This window comes from Sporothrix schenckii (genome assembly GCF_000961545.1).
Source record: "Sporothrix schenckii 1099-18 chromosome Unknown Cont41, whole genome shotgun sequence".
Lineage (NCBI taxonomy): Eukaryota > Fungi > Ascomycota > Sordariomycetes > Ophiostomatales > Ophiostomataceae > Sporothrix > Sporothrix schenckii.
In genome coordinates, this window is record NW_015971142.1 from 1191970 (window position 1) to 1216042 (window position 24073).

The following is a 24073-nucleotide window of genomic DNA, read 5'->3' on the forward strand; positions in this document are numbered from 1 at the left end:
CGACAGAAAAAGTCCAAAGTCAAAGTCACACTCAAAAGTTCAGATTTCTGGGGAATCCTGGACAAAAGTCGGGGTTCACGGCCCTTCTACGACCTCACGGTGATGCATTGTAATGGTGTCCTCTGTGGCGTATCCTTTCCTCAAATCAAGTTTGCCCAGACATGTCGCGTGAGACGTTCCCGTCCATTTTTACTTCTATTTTATTTTATTTTTCTTCGTCGTCACCCTCCCCTCCATGAACGATCGTCACGTCTGGCGCCGCCGATGAGGGCAGCCCTGTAACCTGGGACCCGTGCGCACGCACCCCTGCCAACCGATGTCATCATTCAAAAAAGGAAAACCCCTGCAGGCGATCCCCCTTTGCGGCCGACGGCCAACGACGACGACAACAGTCAAACCATCGGCGACACACTGCGGCCATCAACTGGCCGGTCCCTTCGTCGGCCGCCTTCATAAGAGAAACCAGGTGCCTCCGCCACACGGCATGATGCGATGCGCAAACATGAGGTGCAAACGCGACGAGTGAACCACGAACGCGCCAACTGAGGAAGGACTATGACACTCTCTCACACTTTGATGAACCGCTGGCAGAGGACTGTCGGTCAGTCTTCCCTCGATTAATTCTACGAAAAAAAGCCTGCCTCGCTCTGTCGGCTATGCCCTCTCCGAGAAGAATCAGAGACAATAGAGGTCGCAGTGTCGATGATGGAGTGCCAACAAATGGCGGCCGACCAGAGATGGAGCACAACGTGGCATTGCTTGTCAGGATCGAGGATGTTGAGAGGGACAGGAATGAGAGATGGACGGCAATACGACACAGATACCATCCATTCTCACTTGTTTATTTTGCTGTCCAAAGCGTTAATTTGAAATAGATAAGTGCAACTGCAAATGTATGAAGCTCTGCATGTTTGCACTTTTGCATGTCAATACAAGGTCTCTCAGGTTGAAATCCTATCAAACGATTTACGCACCACGAGCATCAACACCAACCAGAAACCACTCCAAATCGTTCCCCCACTATGAAAATCAACGGCTCGTAGTTTCTTTTAGTCCACGCTTCAAATGATCGATGTATTTACCAGGAACGAGAGAGAGTGATGTTGTCGATGTGAGGCGGATGCTCACCCAGAGACGTTCACCTCGCCAAACATCGCCTTCATGCTGTCCACCCACCACCTCGTGCTCTTCTGTTTGCGATCATCAACGTCCTTTCCTGGATAGCAGAGTCTTGGCAGCTTCTTCTATTTTCTGTGCCGTGGCCATCGTCCGGACCCTTTGTCTTCCATCCTCCGTCTGCTGTCGACTGGATGCTGTTTCGTTTCCGGTCGCTTGTTTGTATGATTCCATGGGCAAGGAAGCACGTCATGACACTGAAATCCGTCGGCGGGCTGCCTAAATGCTGATTTTCAAAACAGAATCACTGCTGCACACATCATGACTATGATGGTAGACGCGTTGCTGTCACGTGGGCTGTCATGCACCTGCCATCATGGGTGCCCATTCACCTAGACACTCACACCCGTGCCAAAATGCCGTCACTTTGCCATCTGGACTTCAATTTGGCTCGACTGAACAAAGGTACTTAGGGAATATGAGTTCACTACGGTTTGAGCTTGGCACTTGTGGTCATCTATTCGTCAACGTAGTCTTGTCGAACGGGGAATTAAACCCATGTTTGAGGCGTCAAATCGTGACTGCCCAACATGGCAACACCTCGAGTCGCTCCTTCCTTGTTTGCATCTTTACAAAGTGCTTCGCTCACCCCCGATCTTGCCTTCCTCTCAAAGTAATTATTTGACCAGACAACCAGACAGCCAGGCGAGCACAATAAAAAAAGGAAAGAGGCTTCTCAAGGTCATTGCGACTCGCCGCTCTTGCGACGTCACCAATACTACCGTCGGTCGCTTTCGGACCACCACAATAAACCCAACAACTATCTTCGCGTCTACAGTCATATACTCACTATGGGCGGCTGCAGTGCCGTACAGAATTTCTCCTTGCCCAGTCGCTCAGGCACTCTACGGCCCGTTTCACCGCGTCCCGAAAGTAGCAGCGGGCATCGCAGCCGGGCAGATCGCGACAACAACAGCGATCCAGGAAGTGACCTCAACCTCGTCTTCGAGCGCAACCGCATCCGTTCGCCGACACCCACGGCTCTGCAGCTGTTTCAGTTTGCCGATGAGGACAGTACCGCACGTCTGGCCATGAGTCGATCGAAAGGCAATCTGCCACGGCCCATGTCAACCTCATCGTCGGCACCGGCACTCACTGCCGTTGGTTCGATGGGTGCCGGTGTTGCTGGTGATGGTTGTGACAACGACACAATGCGAGAGGACCTCGACAACGGTCCCGGACAGAAGCAAAGCCGTCCTACCACGCCCCAACAGTCCCAGAGCAATGCTGCGGCCAATACCCACCTCAGTCTGGGTCCCATCTCGCCGACACTGTCTGTCTGGCCGCGGCCGATGAGTGTCCTTGACGACACCCCAACACAAAATAGCAACGGCGTGCTAGAAAAGGAAAAGAACACACTGACTTCCAGCGTTCGTGCGCAGCGGGTCCTCTCAAATGGTACGAGAGACGCCTTTTCCGATGGCAACATCGACCGTGACCGCGACCTCGAGGCCAGCATCACTAGACATACCGCGAACAACAGCACGTACAATGAGCCGCCCAGTCTCGCCCGCTCCATCTCCATCCGCTGGGGTCCCCGCCTCCGCCACATTTCGCTGAGCGAAGTCCAGGCGGCCGATGACGCCGCCCGTCGCGTGGCTGCGGTCCGCCGCGAGCGCCGCGTCTTTTGGATCTTGGTTGTTCTCGCCCTCCTGGGCGTGCTGTCGTGCACGGCCGCGGTCACCCTCGCAGCCGCCCAGGCGGCCATGCAGGTGGGTGTCGAGGAGATTGGGCCGGATCCGGGCGGCGGGGGTCCGATCTGGGACGTGCGTACGCTGGCCTGGCTGGTCGCCAGTCTGGTGGTGTGTACTGCGGCTGCCGCCGGATTGGCCATTGCTACATCGGCACGGTGCCGTCGGCGGCGGGACGGAAACAACGGAGCCTACTCCCCGACCGACAAGGCCATCCTCACGCAATTGATCCAGAGCGGCCGCCGTTGTCGAAGGGGTGGCGGGCCTGGCGCCGAAAGTCGCTGCAGCCACCGATTCTCGACACTGTTTGCGCACCAGCCTCCACAGCACCAAGCCGCTGATGGGATCACAAGGGACACGCGAGACAGTCGTGCGGCTTGGGTCGAGATGGTTGACATGGAGGAGCGAAGCGAGGACCCGAACACAGAGGTCATGAACCGCTGGTGGTCGCTCGGGCGGAGGGGCAAAGGCGGGCGGTTGACAGGCATGGGCGTCGATGGAACATGTGTGGCCAGCGGCGAGCAGGTCGGCATCCGCGACGAGGACCGCAACTGGCTCAAGTTTACACAGGACCCGGTGCGGCTGCGTCGTTATGTCGAGGCACTAGAGGCTCGCCTTGCCGTTGTCGATGCGGTCGGCGTTGAAGGCACACCAGAGGCCGTGCCCATTGACAGAGCCGACACGACTACGCGCCTTCCACAACACGGGGTCGTCCGGTCGCCTGCAATGGCCGTCCTGCCACGGGAGTCGGTCTGTTCGCCGATCACAATACCTGGCCACGACATATTTTGATTTTCTCTCATTTATCGTTTGTAGCCTTGTGTGGCTAGTGTGTGCCATTTATTTTGATTCATCTTCTTGTTTTTTTTTTTTTTTTTTTTTTTTTTTTGGTTTTTTGTCCCCTTTGTCTTTTATTTTATCTTGAAGAGACACATCGATCACTCGTTCTCGTTTGCTTGTAGTCTGAACGGTGTTTTGGGAAATATGCATGGAAAGGGTACATGGGATATGTAGGTAAATGCAATAATAAAACAATGAACGCCTAGTCTAGGATTAAATGCTTGACAATACACTGTAAGAACGAAATACTCGTGAAAACAAACCAAGAAAAGAAGAAACGAAAAAGAACATGGAAACGAGACCAGCCAAAACAGCCTAAATTGCCCGCTCAGCCCGCGCCCGGTTCTCGCGGTACCGCTTGTCCTTGGCCGCCGTCTTGCGCCGCCGCTTCCACGACCGGTTGAGATCGCCGCGGTTGTCCCAGAACCAGCTCTGGAAGTCGCCCTCGCCGGCAGCCTTTTCCTTCTGGTCCTTGTCGCCATCCACTTTCTCGTCCTCGTCGCCGTCGTCGTCATCGTCGGCGGCGCCGTCATCCTCGCCCTCATCGTCGCTGGCACCGCCTGGTGTCGGCCATTTGAAGTTGCTCGTCATCCGGCTCGGATGCGCCGTGTCTGGTGTCGGCGCTGCGCTGCGCACATTCCGCCATTCAAACTCGGCCCGGCCAAACGGCGTCATGGGCGGCTGGGGGTCAGCGTCGTCGTTTTCGTTTTCGTTGTCCTTGCTATTGCTGTTCTCGACAGTGACCACGTCCATGGAATCGCCCTCCTCGTCCTCAATGTCGTCGTTGTTCATGCCGCCAAAGAAGCTAAACGGCTGCTCCTTGTCTTTGCCGGCCGACGGCGTTGCTGCCTGCTTGGCTGCGTCCGTTTCCGGCTTGGCGCGCTTGTACAGCGCCTCGAGAGGGTGCACCTCCTTCTTGGGACCCGGGGTGGATGGCGTCGCAAACGTTGGCGGCGGTGGGATTTTGATCATGAGGTTCTTGCCAGAGCCAGAGGAGCGTGGACGTGTTGGTGATAGCAGGGTCACCTCCTCGGCCGAAGGAACAGGCTCGTCTTTGGGGTCGGACACCTCGTCCTCGTCCTTGTCGTCGTCATCGTCATCCTCCTCCGAGCTATCACTGCCGCTGCTGCTCGTCTCCGAGCCCGAGCCCAAGCCAGTGGACTCGCTCTCGCTCGCCTCATCGCCCTTCCAGGCCCTGGCGCGATCCGCTGCCACCGCATCCAGCTTGGCCCGCTTTGCGAGCTGTGCTTCCTTGGTGATTACGCCTTTCACTGTCACGGGCCGCGTGCTTTTGAGCGGCTGCACCACATCGCCCGTCGCCTCATCTACCCAGCCCTTGCCGTCGACATACTCGAGGTTGGCGTTGCCAGCGTTTGTGCCGCCGGCGCCGCCACTCTTCAGGAACGTCGGAATCCGTGTCCAGTTGGCAAACTCGTGCACGACCACCTCGCGTGCCTTTTTTGCCTCTTTCCGGGCCCGCCGTGCCGCCCGGCTGTCGACCTCTTCTTCGCCGTCTTTGGGCGTGGGAACAGCCGGCATGGCCACCTTGTTGGCCGGGAGGATCGTTTTGAATAAGCACTCAGGCTTGTCTGTGTACTCGGACTTTTCGGCCCGCTTCTTCGTCGACTTGCCCTTTTCCTTCTTGTCCTTCTTGTCCTTGCTCCAGTTGGTCTTCTTGTTGCTCAACTCGGCCGCCGACTCGGGTTCGGTCCAGCCGCGCTTCACCTGCCGGCCGGCTTCGAGCTGCACGCCCACCACCTCCTCACGTTCTGTCGGGATGCGACTCGTCTTGCCCCGCGCCTTGTCGGCACGCTTCTTTTCCTTGCGCGCTGCGCGCTCCTCCTCTTTGCGCTGCCGCTCGTCCGACGTCAGGTCCGACTTGCACATAGTGGCACGTGTGTCTGCCGCTTCCGCCTCTTGATTCGACTGCCTCGCCGGCTCGATGCGCAGCTTCACGCCCTTGAGGACGGCGCCGTTGAGCTTTCGCCGCAGCTTCTCGGCCGCTTCGGTCGGCAAATCAACGAACCCGTACCGCTTCTCGGGGAACGTCTGCAGACTGTGAAACGAGACGTTGCGGGCGCTGGGGCGTGCAGAGGCGGGGACGACCACGCTCAACAAGTCGGCGTCAAAGGGGGTGATGTGCAGGCGCGTATAGCCCGGGTCGGCGGCGGCCTTGACAGTCTGGGCGATGGATGGGCGCGTAGGCGGCGGGGGCAGTTTCGACGGGGTCGGGGCCGTGGGGCGATCAAAAACCATGGCTGGGGTTGGGTCGTATCGTGGGAAGGAGACGGGAGAAAAAAGACGAGATGTCCCTGTCGCCGTCCACAAATGTAAAAGACAAAGGAGAAAGTCAATAAATCTGGCAGAGAAATGCAGACTCAAAGGGCGCTAAGGAAAAAAAGTAGATCGACAAAGCTCGATAAGGGTCACGTGCACCAACGGTCGTCCAAAATACAAGACGCCCTGCGGCTCATCTGAAAGAGCAAAGACTACTTTCGTAGAAAGTCATATTGGTATCATGTTAGGAAAAAGGACGTCGTTGAAAGTTTTTCGCTCTCATTATGTCCCATTAAACAAACACAATTGACGTCGTTCTGATCAATCACAGCCTTATGCCATCCACTAGCGACAAGATTAGCGCAATCTACACTGAATTTCTAGAACTTGTCCGGGGGAGTTTCAGCCAGCCATTAGCAAGAGATTAGCGACTAGTGTACGGCTTTCAGCAGGGGATCAGTCTAGGTGATCTTAATAGAGGATATTCAAATATGAGAATAGGAGAGTATATTATTTCGTACGTCGAATGTCAAAAAGCCATCGCGTCAGTACGACTATGCAAATATGCAGGAAGAAAACAAAGCAAAGAATACAAAAATACGCCGCCAAGTCTATAGATAATGCCCGTTGCAGCCAAAACCAAACCCATATCGTAAAAAAATCCATCTCCAAACGTGACAGGAAAACAAAAAAGGGATAAAAAAGATGCGCTGATGAAGTCATGTCGTCCTCGATTCAAGGGTGCAGCTTGACCCTGTTGCGGGTGTTCGTCGTCACCTACTCCGACCGGCCGCCCTCCCGCGCAACACCGCCAGACGCCCGCCACCAGACGTCGCCGCCCCAGCGGATCAGCCGCTCGGCGGCGCCCGAGGGCGTCATGGCCGGGCGCACGTCCAAGTAAAAGACCGGCTCGCCCGTCGGTTCGGGCTCTCCCGAGTAGTAGTCGATGACGTAGCGGACCTGTTTCTCTTGGCCGTTGACGTTGCGCGCGACGTACCAGTCGTGGCGGTCAAAGGGCGGCTCGGTCGCAAACTTGGACGGGTAGATGCGGCCCAGGAACTGCACCATGGCCGCCTTCGGGGTCATCTCACCGGGGCGGCCCTGGAAGCGAACCAGCCGGGGCGCGCACTCGCTGCCCTCCTGGCGCTCCAGCTGCTGCGTGGCCTGCTCGGCATTCTCCTCGCCGCGCCGGCTGATCTGCCAGCCACGGGCCAGGCCACGGCCGAACCGGCGCTCCCAGTCGATAATCTCGGCCCAGGCGCCCTCGTTCAAAAAGTTGTGCACCGCGACCATGCTCTCGACGGCCGTGGCGTCCGTGTCGGTGTAGCCCTTGCGCAGGAGCGCGTTGTACATTTGCTGCGGGGACGGGTACTCCCAGTTGCCGTCGCCGTCGCCGCGGGGAATGGTGGACTCGTCGCGGGTTGTCGGCAGAGCGACGGTCTGGTTGGGGGCGCGGTTTTGCGAGAGGTCGCGGAACATGTAGTTGAGGGGGTTGAGCTTGGAGAGGGTGGACGCGCCTTCGTCGGCGGATGTGGCACCGCCGCGTTGGGCGTGAGGGACGGGGCAGCCAGACGGCGGCGAGGCTGCAGAGGTAGAAGACGACGACTTTGCGGTCGGATGGGAGATGTTGTTGCCGCTCAGGGCGTCGACCGTGGCCGTGTGCATGGGGCAGCCGCGCTGGGAGGGTTAGCGAGGAACGTTGACCAGAAAATGAGAGGTCGCGTCTTCTTACCGGTGGTGTTGCTGCATTGCCGCCCGCGACGGGCGGATGTGATGCTGGCAGCTTGACAGGGCAGGCCGAGGCAGAAGAAGACGCAGAGAAGGACGAGGCAGAAGGCCGAGCTGCCGTCGGCGTGGCATCAGCCCAGAACCAGCCCATTGTGATGTTGAGAGTGTCGAGACTGTTTGGACAGGTATGCGTGCGAAATGGCGTTGAATTGGGTGTAGGCTAGTTCAAAGATCACTGTTGCTGTCGATTTGCGCAAGACGTGGTCATTCGTCGTCTTTTCAAATATGCCTGCTTCAACTTTTTAATGGGTCGAAAAGAAAAAATGAGGCAATGGATCTGCGCTGTTTATCAGCACGCTGCCGCCTTGTCTCGGTGTCTGTTCCCTATTAATGCCCCGCTGTTGCCGTATTACACGGTGCCTCTCTAGGCCTCTTTTGCGCGGCTTATCGCTATTTGCCGCCCGACACCGCCCGAAAGCGATCGAATTGTCCTTTTTTTTTTTTTTTTTTAGGTGGCAGTTTTTGGCTGCCTCGCTGCTTTCGTCTTTAGGAGCATTCCGGCCCCACCCGACCATCACATGAAGACTGGATTGGGCAAGAGGCGCTAACAAAGGTACGCCAATGTCAGCGTAAGCCCCCGCTGGGTTCGCTGCAACTACGTCACGATGGCCGAAACTGCACCTAGCGCTTTGTTGATGTCCGCTCGCTGAAATACGACGCACCACTTGTCTTTTTGGAAAACGACACTTTCGCGGCAGAGGTACGCTGACAACCGTCTCTGCGTCTGTTCTCGTCCTCGCTTGACCATGCTGCCGTGATCATCCAATCCCCAATTCTCTCTCGCTCTCTTCAATCCGCCTCACGGGGCTTCGCCTGGATCCCTGACACCTCACAATGAGGCTGCCCCAAGCCACTTCGGCCGCCCGGCTGACGACTCTTCCGCTTGGATTCCCACACTCACTACTCCCTCTTCACTCGTCAATGCTCCGATTTCGGGCGTCTCGACTACCAATTGCTTGCGCATGCACGCCAGCACGACACCATTTACGATTACTTCACAGCACGGCGCGCCGAGCCGTATGGGAGTCTTCCCGGAGCAGGGTGGTCCACTCAAGGTCGCATCATTCGAGAGCACGAGATAAGAAGGAGGAGAGCAATAGTAGCAAAGGACCAAATCCGAATGGACAGTCTTACGGACAGTGGAATGGCGGACAGCAACGGACAAGGCGCGCCCGCGTCACACTCCTGGCAGCTATCCACGGCGGTACGGCTGCCGCCCTCGGCACAGCGGCCTTTGTCGAACTCAGCGAAGAGGACAATGCCGGCACCGGATACACGACCGAGTCCCGCATGCTCGATGTGTCCCGGGAAGAAATAGACAAGAAGCGCGCTCACGTCCACGACGGCGACGGCCGCATCATGTCGGCCTTGCACTACATCGTGCGGATTCTCGATATGTTTGTATGGGAGCCGCTATGCACGGGCCTGCGGTTCCTGCAGCTAAGCTGCCTTTTTGTGCCCGTCATTGTGGCCGTGCCTGTCCTGTGGGTCGGCCAGCGGCAGCCCGACCGCGACGGCGAACGGTCCGGCGCGCTGTGGTGGTACGGCATGTTGGTGAGCAGCATGGAGCATGCGGGGCCAACCTTTATCAAATTGGGCCAATGGGCGGCGTCGCGGTCCGACATCTTCCCACAGGAGCTGTGCGAGATCATGTCCAAGCTGCACTCCAATGCGCCGGCCCATTCGCTGCGGACCACCAAGAAAACGGTCGAGGCCGCCTTTGACAGGCGGCCCTTTGACGAGATCTTTGCCGAGTTCCAGGAGGAGCCGTTGGGCGTGGGCGCGATAGCGCAGGTCTACAAGGCCAAGCTGCGGCCCGACCTGGCGGTCCCTGGCGACGTGGACGTGATGCATGTGAAAGAGGGCGGCGCTGGTGGTGGCATTGGCCGGGGTGGTTACGGCGACGACGACTACGCTTCGTCTGCCACTTCGGTCCCCCAAAGCCTGGCGGCCGTGCGCGAAAAGGTGCAGAGCAACGTTCGGCGACACGTCGATCCGCTGCTCAAGAGTTCGCCCCAGCGCGTGCCCTCGTCGTACGTGGCCATCAAGGTGCTGCACCCCGGCGTCGAGCGCACGGTGCGGCGCGACCTGCGCATCATGCACTTCTTTGCTTCTCTTCTCAACGCGGTGCCGGGCATCGAGTGGCTGTCGCTGCCCGACGAGGTCGTGCAGTTTGGCGAGATGATGAAGCTGCAGCTCGACCTGCGCATCGAGGCGGCCAACCTGGCCATGTTCCGGCGCAACTTCCGCGACCGCACGACGGCGTGGTTCCCGTTCCCCTACACCGAGTTTACGACACGCAATGTGCTCGTGGAGGAGTTCGCGCAAGGCATTCCGCTGGCCGACTTTATGGAGAATGGCGGCGGTGTGTTCCAGCACGACATTGCCTCGGAGGGGTTGGACGCCTTTTTGCGCATGCTGCTGCTTGACAACTTTGTGCATGCCGATCTCCACCCGGGCAACATTATGGTGCGCTTCTATAAGTCGGCCAAGCCAGAGCTGTCTCTGACGGGGCCACTTCAATCGGCCTCGTCTCCGTCTGCGTCGCGGTCTTCGTCTTCGTCTTCTGGAGCCTCCGGCCAGTCCGGCGGTTTGGACGTCACTGAGCAGGTGCTGGAGCGTCTGCGGCCATACCGGCACGGCAAGAACGTGGCCGCGTGGGAGAGGGAGCTGGCCAAGATCGAGGCCGAGGGCTTCCACCCGCAGCTCATCTTTATTGACACGGGCCTGGTGACACAGCTCAACGAGACCAACCGAACCAACTTTTTGGACCTTTTCCGCGCCGTCGCCGAGTTTGACGGGTACAAGGCCGGCCACCTCATGTGCGAGCGCTGCCGCCAGCCCGAGGCCGTCATCGACAAGGAAGTCTTTGCGCTCAAGATGCAGCACCTGGTCTTGTCCGTCAAGAGCCGCACGCTCGCGCTTGGCAACGTCAAGATTGGCGACATTCTGCAGCAGGTGCTGGGCATGGTCCGCTCGCACCATGTCCGGCTCGAGGGCGACTTTGTCAACATTGTCATCTCCATCCTGCTGCTCGAGGGCATCGGCCGCAGCCTCGACCCGGCCACGGACCTGCTGAGCGCGTCGCTGCCCATCCTGCGGCAGCTTGGCGCGCAGAGCGGCGCCGGTATGATGAAGCAGGGCGACTTCTCCATGCTGCGGATCTGGGTCGGACTGGAGACGCGGCGGTTCCTGCAGGCGAGCGTGGAGGACGTGGAGCGGTGTGTCAAGTACGATCTGCTCTCGCCGAATGTATGATTATGCTACGTGATTACGGTGTACGGCTGTACGAGTGTGATGTGCAGCCAAGTTGAGCAAAAGCTTGACCATGCAAAAAAAGAGGACAAGCCCAGGGACGGCCCTACGGGCAGCTTAAAAGATCGAGATCGGATCGCAAGCTGATGAGACCTGCCGCTGGAAGTGATACCAGAGATTTCATACCAGCCGGTGTTTGATAGACGTCATGGAGCGGGAGTATTAAAGGATCATTTGCACTGGATTATATACAAGAATATACGAAGACCATAATACGACAGACCGGTACCATTGGTGCATACAAACGATACGATGGGCAATTAACTGTGCCTGTACCTGTGTCTGTTTTGAAGCAATGCAAAGTCTAGATGCCAAGCGTATGAGCTCAAGCTCAAGTTCAATGACGGCCCCCGTTGTCCGCGAGTCGTCATACACGTGTCTGCGTCTCTGCAAGATGCAACTGGATGTCATGTTTGGACAGGTGCAGGTGTGCCTGTAGCCGGGATAAAGGGGGAGCAGAGAAGAAATGTGAAACTAATAATAATATAAAACTACAATGTGCATCGTTTTAGAAAGAAATGAAAATAATAAAGAAAAACTAAAAGCAAAACAAAAATGGCGTCAGATGGCGCAAGACGATCAACAACAACAATGGCCTTCAAAATTTCAACGTCGTCAATAAGTCCCTGGACAACACAGCCTACCTTGCCTGCCTCGAAAGACCTGCAAATTGATTCGCAAAGCGTAGCCCGTCTGGCGTGCCAATGCCGAGACCAACCGCTTGTCAGCAAAGCCCAAATGCCCACTGCACCACAGAGACGGAATCACGATGGCCAACGGACAGGGACATGCAAGTCTGCTCAGGGCCAAAAAGAGCATGTAATGACCTAAGTAGGGGGTAATAGAATGCAAAAAAGTGGTTATTGCATGTCATACTTTGCATGTTTTGACAAAGAGGCGCCCGTATTGCGGGCCATTGGCGGCCACTGGCGGCCACCGGCGGGAGGGGGTGCAGTCAGTGCAGGCAACTCGCGGCGACTTTGCACAGAATTTACAGGTCAGGTGTGTGCCACCGTTACGTAAAATGGGTCGAGTGTTGATGAGGGGGAATGCTGAATGCATGGTTCGTGGTACAGTGCGAGCAGGCGGTGTGCGACAGTTCTGACTGCAGCAGGCCCACCATATGTGACTGGTTCCTGACGAATTCTAGGGCTATCAATGAGCTGCCGCTGAGCTGCCGCTGCGCTGCAATGGTTCTGTAATCATGTCGCTGTTCCAAGCTTCTAGAGGTTCCACGTGCACAGTCAGAATGCATGGAGCGGCTCCCAAAATACCAAACTTTTCAGGGCTTACTTTGTAGGCTTCTCGGCACGCCCCAGGAGCCCACTGAAAAATCTATTTCAGCGGCGGCCAAACACACACAGCCACTGTCATAAATGGCACAGTGCCGCTTTCTCGCCCTCTCGATGCTCTTCCTTAGATCTCCACCGGCTTTCTTGGCAACGCCTCGATCCCCTGACCATCCTTTCCGTCCTTCTAAAGTTTTTTGGGCTTGCAATTGTCTTCAGTCTTTGATGTCGTTTGTTGCTGTCGTCACGTTCTTGGACATTGGAAAGCTTGGCTTTCTGGGCCCGTCCCTCTGTTGGCCAGCACCGGACCTCAACTGGCTGCAATCCGTTGCCATTCGTCGCTGTTCATGCATTGTTTTTACGTGATGCTAAGCCTTTTCCAAGACTTTTCTGACTGTTTATATCCCTTTTCTTCGCAACGTGATGCCGACTCATCGTGTTCTGGTTCTCCTGTCTGACCGATGAGAATCTTCTTTCCGTGCCGGGTCACACAGTGCATTTCGTGCTAGTTGTCATAAATGTACGAAGTATTATTGTGTGAAGAGCGGACACGATGGGGTAATCATTATGTGAGAACAATTCAGAGATGGACGACAAAAGACATGAAAAGAAACACATCACAATCAGTGACTTGTTCTGTCAGGCTCAATGCAAGATCAGCACGTTTTCTGTGGTCATCCATGTTCTGGCCCATTCGCTGAAACCCGCAAAAGCACGTCTTGACTCGTAAAATGTCACGATATCTCACACTGTTAACAGGCTGTGAGATACTTGCAAGACACTTTGTGAATGATTTAGCCCCCCCAACACATTCGTAAGAAGCCGAGACTGGACACTTTTGCAACATCCAGCCCTTTCGAACCCCTGCTTTTCTTATTTCATCATTCCCTTGTTTTTTGGTTATTATTTTTTATTTTCCGGTACATGACTGCCCCGCTCGTTGAATCCACTCTACGCTGAACGTGATCGAAAACCAAATGAGCACTTGTCTCTCCCAGTGAGGTACCGTGGGTACATCATACAAAGTATCTTGACAAGAACAAGAACAACAAATCTGAACACGATACTCCATTCACCGTCTCCCCGCATGCCAGGCAATGGGTCCGAAATTGTCCAAAGACGAGCCTCTGAGGTCAATCAACCGTTGAAAGAGAACATGGGTATGATCATGTGCGTCCGGAATGAAGTCATATGGGACATTTTTTCTGCATTGGGAATGACAACACAGACGACAAGGAAGAAACGGTGAGGAGGTAGGTGAAAGTCCATGAGACAATGTTCACGACCAAAGAACAGCGGGACAAAGGTGAGCGTATGAGTGTAAGGTTAGGCAAATGCCCTGTGAAGTGATGCAAAAGCGCCGCAAAGAAGACATACGCGTTGCAGACCTTACAGACGACAGGCCACCGCAACGGGATGTTAGAGCCGAGAGTTTCGGCTAACCTCCTGTCCAGACACAGTGTTCTACGCTCATTCCAGTATTTGCAGCGTCTGTGTAGCCCCTAACACGCCTGTAGCCTTCCACAATCTCTCGGCACACACATATCTTGTAAACCAGGCCTTTAAGCCCGCAAGGGCAATTACCTTTAACTCGAACACGGCCAGTGCTTCCGAAATGGTGAAATGAGCACCACGAAAGAAATACTGAGAGGCGGAATGTGCGAGAAGGCACTTCTGTTGTGAAAGAATCAAAAGAGAGGAGGCGAGACACCGCGAGAACGAGTTCAAGGAAACGAGTGCTGTATTTCAGGCCTAACAGTCACCAAACTTCACTGTAATTACTCCCTACTGAACAGTTATTTTTGGGTCACTCGCTGTTCTCGCCATCGGCGCTGGCGCCAAGACCCGGCCGCCAAGGCCAAGGCAAAATGACACAGCCAGACCCACCCCCAGAAAATTCAGATATGGATCAGGTGTGCCAGAGGGGCGTGTAGGTTCTCTGGTTCTCTGTCCAAAGAAGGAAAGCTCAAGGGGTGTGTCACACAATTACACGCCCAATATGCCACTAACACGAAAAGTCCGGGGGAGTGTATCCAAAACGAGACTTTTGCCTCGCCTGTTGCTTCGCTTCTTTATGTTTTATGTTTTGTGAGAGGAAGCCAAAGGGATATATAGCAATGGGCTCCCGGAAAAGACACGAGTTTTCATGACGACATTGAGCTCAGTTCTTGTGTCTTTTGCATCTTGTTGACTTTTTGTTGTTTCCAGCTTCCGTATTAACTCCTTTGCTCCTTCCTCGTTTGCTGTTTACCTCGTCGCCCTCTTTCCTTCCTCTATACGCTTCATGGCTTTGGATCAATAACGACAAATAGCCTCCTTTCCCCCCTCTCCTTCTCCTTTAAACACCGCCAACTGTCACAACCACCACAATGGCCGCCTTAATAGCATCAACGACGACCGCCAATTCCGCATCCACTTCCACGCCCGAGGTCGCCTCGTGGCAGGATGTTGGCTACCGCTGCCCCCGCCCAGGCTTCTTCCTCGGTGATGACGGCTCCATGGCCACCGCCAAGATCCTGACGCCTTCCAACGAGCTCCCGGCGAAGTGGAACATGGGCCGCCTCAGCGTGCTCCCTCTTGAGCTGATGCACCAGATCGTTGACGACCTGGCCGAGACGGACATCCGCGCCCTCGTGGCCCTGCGCAACTGCAACCGAGCCTCAGCGGCTGTTGTTGACAGCTTCCCCGACTTTGCCACCGTGGCCGCCTTCCCCCGAGCCCTCGGTGCCCTCGTCCGCCTGGCTCCCCCTTCCCCGACAAACTCCTCACAAATTTCACTCCGCGCTCTCGCTAGGTGCCTGCGCACTACGTCCTGCGCCAGCTGTCTGCGCCAGCGTGAAGCCGCGGGCGACATCAGCAGCGACGTCCCTTATGGTGACTTTATTTACCTGCTGGCGCCCGAGCGCGTATGCTACTCCTGCTTCCGCTCCCTGCCTGAGTACCTGCCCGTGGCCCGCTTTGCCGCTGCCGGTAACCACTTGCCTCAGCTGCACCAGCAGCACAAGGATTTGCTGGACAGCCAACCCCTGACAAGAATTACCGTGCCGCCCGGCCGGTATGGCGTGCTGGCGCGCCTAACACAACCGGTTGACCTTTTTGACCGGCGGGAGGTCTATGCGGCTGAGGAGCCCGCGGGTTTGGATGACGAGGGTAGCAGCTCGTCAGCCAGCTCGAGCACGAGCCTGAGAAACATTACCACACCCGAGGTGGACCGCGTCTCCACCGTCCGCGGCCGACCTGTCGTTTCCGGCAAGCGCGGCCTCTCCGTCTCTCCTACACCCGGCAACTCTACCCGACCCGACCCTCTGCGCTACGCCGCTGTCATCCCCGCTCCCTATTGGGCGCTTGACAACAAGACCGTGCGGCCTACGGCCGAAACTCCCGTCGACCGCGGCTACGCATGCCGCGCCTGTGCCCAGACCGACCGCAAGTCGGCTGGGCACGCCGGCTGGGCCGATCCGCTGGCCCGCTACACTGAGAAGGGCCTGCAGCGCCACGTTGCCGATCCCCGCTACGGCGGTCGTGTCCTGCGCCGCCGTGTTGGCCTCACCGACATTTACGAACACGACGCGCCTCGCCGCGGGCACTTCCCGCCACCCGTCGAGTTTGGTGCGACGGCGGATCTGGCACGGCGGTACGAAGCTGTCATCCTCGTGCCGGCCGGTTCGGTTGTTGGTTCGCGGATGTAACACCATCTCCGACAACGGGGACCATCTATCACTGCATTCATGAATGAACGAGAACAAGGGCACGTATCAAATAAAAGTTTAATATTTGGAATTTGGGAACAACAAGGTCATTGGGATCGATTGGGTTTTTACTGTTTTGTTTGGATATGGCATTTACAAGGGTTTCATTCATGGGTATACTGGCGTCCAAAATACTTTGCTTCATAAAAGTATGAACAACATATGAACAACATATGAACTTAATAATTATCATTTACCTTGCCAAATATCACTTTGCAATGGCAAGAATGGAAGATTTGACGAAATTTATTGATAAACCACTAAACCATGTGACAAGATACATGCAATGACAGTACTGAGTAAGGCTGTGATGAGAAGGTGCTGTTGGTGAGTTACCTCACTCATCAGTGAGGGTCCAACATGGGACGACTTGCACATGGCTCCGAAGCGTAAAATTCAAATCTGCAACGACCGTCGGTGATGACAGTTTATCAGACAAGGTTCTGAAGACGAATGTTAACAGCGACAATAAAAAAAAGTCATATTCTCTTCTTCACTACAAATACAATTCATCTCATATCTATTTCTGCCAGTCGTTTCCCGTCAAACTTTCGATGATTAACCCTCAATAGATGCAAAGTAGGATATCAACATAATCACAATCAAATCAAAATACATCGGACCAAATCCAGCTCACACACCAGCCAGCAATATGGGGCCCTTGTATATTGTCGTCTACGCGGCCGTAGCGCTCTTCGAGGCCATAAGGGACCGGCACGATAGGACCTTTCGGCGCCGTGGTAGGATCTTTCGGCGCAAATTGGCCGCCCCTATGGCTTTGATTGCCTGCATTTTGTCTCTTGTTCTGGTAAAAAAACACTTGGTCGACGGCACGACGGCCAGTGTCATCCTCCTGTTGCTCATATTCCGCAACTGGTACAGGAGGTGTATATTTTTGATCGTTTCATACCTGCTTTACTTGCAGGGCATTCTCGGCCTTCGCACTGTGGTATGAACATTGTTATGGTAAATGCATTTTACGGCACTGGCAACCCAAACTACAAAACGTCTATTTGCTAACACCGTCCTGTGCCCAGTTCCTTTGCCATCTATTCCGTCAGATTCACCCCTTCTTGGTTGTCCCGTGCTGCCGGCGGACGCTTGCCGCTGGCCCGCATACGACGACGGGCGTCAATGTACCGCATGTACTCCTCGTACGTGTTGGGCAGCACACGCACGTCCTTGGGCACCGTAAAGGTGTAGTGGAACTGACCCGTCACGCGTGCCGTGCCGTGCTCCATCTCGCGCACCTTGCTGTCGACACGCACATGGACACGCGTCAGCGGTGGGCTGTTGTCTCTGCTGCCGTCGCCACCGCCACTTGCGTCGTCCTCCTCCACCACGGCGGGGTCCGTGTAGACCACCGTCGCCGTCAGGTACAGCACGCTGCCCACCGGCACGGGGCTCCGGAACGTGCACGGGTCGGCGCTCACAAACGTCGGCCGCGCGTGCGCAAACGACGCCGCACAGCAGAAAGCCAGCTCAAACGTTTGCTTCAAGTGGTACCCGCCGAAAATCATGGTCTGGTGCCGGTTGCGGTACTGCGGCTGCATGATGGCGGCCGTCGACAGCTGCGTCTTTGCCATGGCCAGCACATTGGGCGGCTGCCGCAGCGGGCGGTGCGGGTCGTGGTACTCAATCTGGCGCAGCCAGATGCGGTGGATCAGCGCCGACTCCTCGTCGTCCGGCTCGACCTCGAGCAGCGACGTCTTGCGCTCGGCGCGCTGGGCCATGGCCTTGGCGGCACCGGCCTGGAACAAGGCCTCCTGCGCGGGCGTCTCGCACACGAGCCGCGGGATCGGCGTCGGCTTGCGCGTCAGGGGGTCGAGGGCGACCATGGTGAATGTGCACGTGAGCAGCAAATCCTCGGGCCGGCTGGGCTCGCCCTCGCCGCGCGCGCGCGCGACTTTGCACGTGATTTCAGCGCTGCTGCCGCCCGCCGCGTACGTGACCATGCCACTGTACTCGAGGTCGCAGATCTCCGTTAGCGGGTGCGCAAGCTCGATGCGGTCGACGCCCGCCGTGACGGTCGTGACGCCGCCGCCCGTGTGCTTGTACACGATGATGCCCGACAGGGCGTCGAGGTCCATGAAGATGGTGCCGAGGCGGATGTGGCCCGACGAGTTGATGTAGGTATCGGACAGCCAAGGGTCCTGGCCAAGCGGCAGCACGACGCGGTGGTAGCTGTCCGTCATCTTTTTGGGTGTCAAGTCACGCTCCTCGCCGCTGGTTTCCGAAGATCCGACTGTTTGGCCGTCCTGCTGCAACCGGAGCGCCTCGATCCACGGCATGGGCAGCCGTGTGTCGGTCAAGCCGCGAAACACGCCATCGGTGCGCCGTGGCAACGACGTCGTGAAGCACCGGCGGCACCGCGGTGTTGAGGAGGAGGAGGAGTAAGAGGAGGGATAAGAGGAGGGGCCAAGCTGAAGTCGAACTGCAGCTCGAGTGGACGGCCGCGGGGTGCGGGCACGCAAGACAGACAGCAGCCGCTTGGCTGCTGTGCCTGGCGAGGCCATTTTTCTGTAGTAGATCTTGTGTCTGTATAGCTGTGAGCTGGCTGAACACAATCCACGAGTTTTGGAATACGGAGGTGCCGGTGCTAAATGACACCAAAAAGTCAACGTCCACGACAATTGTGAAGGGAAGACCTCCACTTGGAGCCGATAGTGTGCTGTCCACCAATCAGACGCCCGCCAAATCGCCGGTCTCCGCGAAGTTCCCCGATGCGGGCATAGTTTGAGGAAGCGCGATAATGCTATGAACTGGTTTCGACCCAAGGCCAAAGAGTATCAGCTTGTGTGTTATTTTGGGTATCGACAATTTGTACAGAGAGGGTATGTAGCACGGTATTTTGCTGTATTTTAAGCAAGGGATTTTCTCTGTAGAGTCATGTGACTGGCGCTGCTCCCATTCTTTCCCAAAACGGATTGCGTTTTTTTTGTGGTGTAAGTGGAAGTGACGACTGTCACGACTGGAGCAGAAGAATACGCTCTCCTTCCCTCGTGACTGTCGTCTTTGGTTCGGATGTTCCTGTTTAATCTTGACTTTATTTTTACATTCGCGCATCTTGACACCCATCGCTATCTGTCCGGTCTGCCCAGGGGACGGATCGACTACAGCGTGCTGCAGAGTCATGGCACCGCCTGCAACGAAATGGCAGGCTGCAAGGCGACCGCTTGCCTTGGCCAATATTTCCAGCTATCACCGCCCTTTGGGGAGTAAACATACGGCCTCACAGAAAACCAGGCAAGCGACACAGTTTGCAGCAGCTTGCAAAGGTCTTGCAATGTTAGTAGATAGCTCGTCAGTTTAAAATATGGTGAAGCGAAAGCTTGACTTTTATCTCATACGCCGGCGATACGTGTCGTCCGCCTCTTTCTGCACCTCCCCTATCACGAACGACAATGTTTTGCAGAACAACAAGTGCCTAGCCGCAGACGTCACCGCAGTTGTCTACTGCTCGTTGTTGTGTACTTGGCGTTCCTATTCTGCAGTCAAACTTATGTTCCATTCATAGACATGGCGTGGCACCCTTTTGTGCTCAGTAAACGTAAAAGTTCCCCGATCCGCATAAATACATCGTAGATACAGTGTACAAATCAAACGCAATCATGTACATCGCTCATATACAGTCTCATGTGCAGAAGAGACAAATCAAAACATTCAATCGTCATGACAGGTTCACGCACCAGCCCCTACTTCCACTCGCTTTAAAACACAGACGATCCGCGGTGCGGACTGCCCGGCAGCATGCTCACGGACGGCGGCATGGGCGTCCGGAGAACATTGTTCATGCCGAGGCCGCCGATGCTGCTGCCGGGGTTGCTCGTGTTGCCCAGGGAGGACATGCTGGGCGCCATGGAGGGTGCCATAACGGAGGCCGACATGGATGCGCGTGCGGTGGTGCTGCCGTCGTCGTCGTCGACCATGCGCGGATACACAAAGAAGGAAAAGACGTCGATGTTGTCGAGCTCACAGAGCGACGTCACCTGCGTCGACATGGGCTCGGCCCCAGACTGGCGCGACGTGGACGTCAGGGCCAGCAGGTCGTAGGCGCTGCGGCGCATGTTGCTAAACGTGATCTGACCCTGGCGCCCGCGCTGGGCGACACGGGCCAGGGTGGCGGCGTAGTGGTTGGCAACGGCCCAGTGGCGGCCGACATGGCGGAGAGTTTCAATAAAGAAGTCGATGCGGGCGTGGCTATCGAGCGGCTGGGCAGCGCTTCCGTTTCCGCCGCCGCTGCCGACCCCTCCAAGCCCTCCAACCGCACTCTGGCCCGGCGCTTCCTGGACCGAGGCATGCACCAGCAAGACCCGCGCGGCGATCCAGAGCGAAAAGGCAAAGGGCGGGCCCAGCAGGTCCAGGCCGTTGGCCTCGCGCAGGTCGCGGGCAATGTCGGCCAGGGAGTGGACGGCCGAGAGGCAGCGCTGGACGGCGTACTGCGAGGGCATAAACAGGGTGGAGCGGGCGGTCGGGTAGGCGGCGGGGGCGTGCAGGCGGACGACGGCCGTCACGTAGGCGCTGTGGAGCATGAACCAGTTGGCGACGCGCGAGGCCGGGTCGGAGTGGCACAGCGCCGAGATCTTGCTGAACTCGCTGGGCAGGCCGCGCAGCCAGCCGTCGAGGGTGGCGTCGAGGGCCTGGTACGTGTTGCGCCAGCGGGCCATGTCGGCCGACGAGTTGATGTCGACGGGCTGGCGCAAAAAGTCGTGGATGCGGCTGAGGATGCGCAGGAGCTTGCAGTGGTACGAGAAGCTGCCGAGGTGCTCGGCCTTGTTGGCCATGGACGAGGCCGTTTCCGAGAGCGGCGTCGACGGCGGCATGTGCGGCATGTGCGGCATGTGTGGCGTGCCGGCGGCAGCAGCATACTCACTGCCCAGGTCCGACCAGACGTAGGACGAGCGCGTCTCGACGGGCACGTTTCGGGAGAAGAGATCGTAGGAGCAGGGCAGGAAGCGGTGCATGGCCGCGTCGTCGAGCAGAAAGCCGCCACCCGCGCCGGTCAGCGATGTCGTCGTGGCGGCACAGACGGTCGCATACCGGTCCAGCAGGTAGACGACCCAGCACAACCGGCGCCGGCCCTCGTCCTCGATCCACGAGTCGGGCTTGCTCTGGTGGATGGGGCGGGGACCAGGCGACGACAACGCGTTTGTGTCGCTGTCCCCCGCCGCCTGCTGTTGCTGCTGCTGCTGTTGCTGTTGTTGTTCCAAGTCAACAGGCGACGGCGCCAGGTAGACACTGACCTCGTCGCACAGTCCGAGCTGCCGCACGTTCTGCGCTACCATGGCCAGCAGGTTCCATGCCCGCGGCCCGCTCGACGTGCCAAACTCGTCGAGACTGACAATCACCAGCGCCCGCAGCGCCGGCACGGTGATGTGGTCCATCGCGTACAGCCGCACGACCTGGCTCGACGAGGTGTGGTAGTACTCGCGGGCCTCGGGCGTCAGGCGGGCGTCTTTGGAGAAGCGCAGCGTCGTGGCCACAATGGCATGCAGCAGCACGCGGTCGGGCTCTTCGAGGGACGTGGCGCCAAAGAAGGTCCCGAAGATGGTTTTGCGGTCCAAGATGGGGCACCACGTGTTGCAGTGCTTGAAGAAGAGGTCGACGAGCGTGTACAGCATGTCGTTGGGCGGCAGTTCGGCCGTCGGCGGTTTCGGAGTACGGAAGGGCGTGGATGGTGGTGCATAGCGGTGCTGGCTCTGGTATGGCTGAAGGCCTCCGCCAGCCAGGGTCGATGCGTCGTCGTCGTAGTCAGCGCCGCCGCTCTGCCAGATCATGCTCATGCCGGATGATGTCATGGGCGGCGGCAGTGCCACGGCCCCTGGCGTCTGATTGTTGTTGTTGTTGCCGTTGCTGTTGCCGTTGCTGTTGCTGTTCCCCGTCGAGGCATTGGGCGTGCCCGAGTTGGCGTTGGAGTGCGCGTCGTCGTCGCCGCCGCGGAAGATGCTGCTGCCGGCGGCCGTCGGCGATCCCAACGAGGGTGAGACGCCATCGTCGTTGCTGCTGCCGGGGGCGCCACGCCCCGAACCAGCGGCTGCGCTCCGCCGCTCAAAATCGGCGGCATGGTCTTGCGAGATGTGCTCTTCGACGCGCCGGCCGAGCGCCCGCAGCAAGCTGTCGATGCGGTTGACCTTGGCCTCGAGTTCGGCGTTGATGCGCGTGCGGCTGCCCGGTGTCTGCCGTTTCAGGTAGACGCACTGGCGGTTGTGACGCGCACACCAGGAGCAAGCGGGTTCGGCTGCGGTGACGGTGTGAGCACAGGGACGTCCGTGATATGGGACGCGTTTATGTGAAATACCAATGGAGAGGACAAGGACAATGCCTGGGTGCACGTACCACGATCACACTTGACCTTGCGTGTCTTGCAGAGCTCACATCTGCAAAGCAAGGGGTTAGACAAGGCTGAGATCAGGAGACAATCCACAGGATAGTGGACAAGTGTCGACATTTACGCCACGCACAGACTTCAAACCATCTCAAACACCAACTTACGATATCTTTTGGTCCATGTCTCTGGTCCGCTTGCGCGGCGTCGTGGTCGGGACGCCTTCGCCCTTGCGGTGGCTCTGGTCTTGGTCCAGGCTGTCCAGGTCCGGATCCAGATCCAGGTCCTCGCTGCTCGGGATGCGGCTGCGATTTCCGTCCTCGTTGCTTATCGCAGCCTCTGATGATGTTGCAGCCTCGCGGGTATCCTCGCGGAAGTCGTGCGATGCACGCAGCCTCTCCACGTGGCCGTGGGTACTGCCGTGGATATCGCCGTGGATATCGCCGTGGGTCTTGCGTATCTTATGCGGTCTTTCCAGGTCCACGCGCTGTCGCTGTCTCGGGGGCGTCGGGTCGGGCGAGTCGGGCAGGTCGGGCAGGTCGGTGTTGGTCGCTCCTGTCTTTTCGCCTGCCATTGATAACGTGAATATAATCCAATATAGAAAAAAAAATAAAGCCAATAAACGAAAAAAAGTCCCCCAGCCCGAGACTAGACAAGGCTTATACAGAGCACAGCCGCTTCGGTCTGGTGTGCGTCTCCGTTTCCCCTCGGCAGTCGGTACCAGCAGTCCGTTGTCGATGTTCCAAAAATGCACTCCGTCGAGGGCGTATGCCACCGTCACCTCACCCTCCAAGGAGGAGCCAAATGCGAAATGGGAAAGGCAGGGTGTGAGACGGACACTATCTGGCCCCTCTTTTTTTGTTGCGTAGCAAAGCAGTTTCGTCACCAAATGTTGCACCCGCGTATTGCTTTCCTTGTGACAAGTCCTGGGGAGGTTGGATGGTCAGAGGGGGGGTGAGATGGGTGATTCCAATGATCCAATGACCTTGTGACCCAGTGATGTTGACACCGGCCAAGCCTAGGCGCCCCGGGGCCTCAGAATGCGCCGTGCTCCGCTTTGCAAGTGAGCGGAGAGCCTCTGCGTCCCTTTGTGGCCTCCGTATCTGTCCGGGCAAAATGCAGAACCGTTTGTGCGTCTGCTGACACGGTGCTGTTTTTAAAATCTCGGGGGTCTTCGGGGGGCGTATAATTCGAATACAGAGTAAATCTCAAGAGGTCAAAAGCTTAAACGAAAGAAAGGCTCGGTCTCGGGCTCGGTGTCCCGGGTCCATGGTTTTATTTTCTTGTATAGCAATACAAACGTAGTCGAGATGTGAGGCAAAATACGTTCGTCAGAGGCTCCAATAAAACGGCTCCAAAAAAGCCCCAAAAAGGCCCCAAAAGGGGTCCAAACGGCCCCAGAAAAGATCCAGAAAAAACTAGTCTCAAAAGAGTCTGCAAACAAAAGAGGCAGAAAAAAAAAGGAATGCATACGACGCCTCGACGCTTTTCGAAAATTCAAGATCCACCATGGCCAAAACACCCACTTTTCTAGGACTGCGACTGCGAACAGCGGAATTAGCAGTTGGATGCAGAAAGCCGCAACCATGAAGCATGAACCGCAGACCGCCGATTCCCTCAAAG

At 57.0% G+C, this 24073-nt stretch overlaps 8 protein-coding genes across 8 annotated transcripts; 3 read left to right on the top strand and 5 right to left on the bottom strand.

The window, feature by feature from the left end:
* Positions 1 to 1967: 1967 nt before the first annotated feature.
* On the top strand, positions 1968 to 3659 carry SPSK_10748 (uncharacterized protein; the record flags this gene model as incomplete). Its single annotated transcript, XM_016737041.1, has 1 exon — positions 1968 to 3659. The coding sequence occupies one exon, from the start codon at positions 1968 to 1970 to the stop codon at positions 3657 to 3659; it is 1692 nt and encodes a 563-aa protein (XP_016590694.1).
* A 363-nt stretch (positions 3660 to 4022) lies between these two features.
* On the bottom strand, positions 4023 to 5963 carry SPSK_10747 (uncharacterized protein; the record flags this gene model as incomplete). Its single annotated transcript, XM_016737040.1, has 1 exon — positions 4023 to 5963. One exon carries the CDS (start codon positions 5961 to 5963, stop codon positions 4023 to 4025), a length of 1941 nt encoding a protein of 646 aa, XP_016590695.1.
* Positions 5964 to 6761: 798 nt separating this feature from the next.
* SPSK_07694 (cytochrome c heme-lyase) lies at positions 6762 to 7863 on the bottom strand (the record flags this gene model as incomplete). The annotated part of the gene is made up of 2 exons (XM_016734351.1): positions 6762 to 7661; positions 7717 to 7863. 2 exons carry the CDS (start codon positions 7861 to 7863, stop codon positions 6762 to 6764), a joined length of 1047 nt encoding a protein of 348 aa, XP_016590696.1.
* A 743-nt stretch (positions 7864 to 8606) lies between these two features.
* On the top strand, positions 8607 to 11030 carry SPSK_07086 (aarF domain-containing kinase; the record flags this gene model as incomplete). Its single annotated transcript, XM_016733755.1, has 1 exon — positions 8607 to 11030. One exon carries the CDS (start codon positions 8607 to 8609, stop codon positions 11028 to 11030), a length of 2424 nt encoding a protein of 807 aa, XP_016590697.1.
* Positions 11031 to 14745: 3715 nt separating this feature from the next.
* SPSK_07568 (uncharacterized protein) lies at positions 14746 to 16065 on the top strand (the record flags this gene model as incomplete). The annotated part of the gene is made up of 1 exon (XM_016734227.1): positions 14746 to 16065. The coding sequence occupies one exon, from the start codon at positions 14746 to 14748 to the stop codon at positions 16063 to 16065; it is 1320 nt and encodes a 439-aa protein (XP_016590698.1).
* A 667-nt stretch (positions 16066 to 16732) lies between these two features.
* On the bottom strand, positions 16733 to 17084 carry SPSK_08139 (uncharacterized protein; the record flags this gene model as incomplete). Its single annotated transcript, XM_016734781.1, has 2 exons — positions 16733 to 16998; positions 17036 to 17084. The coding sequence occupies 2 exons, from the start codon at positions 17082 to 17084 to the stop codon at positions 16733 to 16735; spliced, it is 315 nt and encodes a 104-aa protein (XP_016590699.1).
* A 90-nt stretch (positions 17085 to 17174) lies between these two features.
* Positions 17175 to 18641, bottom strand: SPSK_07489 (acyl-CoA thioester hydrolase; the record flags this gene model as incomplete). The annotated part of the gene is made up of 1 exon (XM_016734151.1): positions 17175 to 18641. One exon carries the CDS (start codon positions 18639 to 18641, stop codon positions 17175 to 17177), a length of 1467 nt encoding a protein of 488 aa, XP_016590700.1.
* A 1194-nt stretch (positions 18642 to 19835) lies between these two features.
* Positions 19836 to 23024, bottom strand: SPSK_06960 (C6 transcription factor; the record flags this gene model as incomplete). Its single annotated transcript, XM_016733630.1, has 3 exons — positions 19836 to 22363; positions 22462 to 22502; positions 22618 to 23024. The coding sequence occupies 3 exons, from the start codon at positions 23022 to 23024 to the stop codon at positions 19836 to 19838; spliced, it is 2976 nt and encodes a 991-aa protein (XP_016590701.1).
* Between the last annotated feature and the right edge of the window lie 1049 nt (positions 23025 to 24073).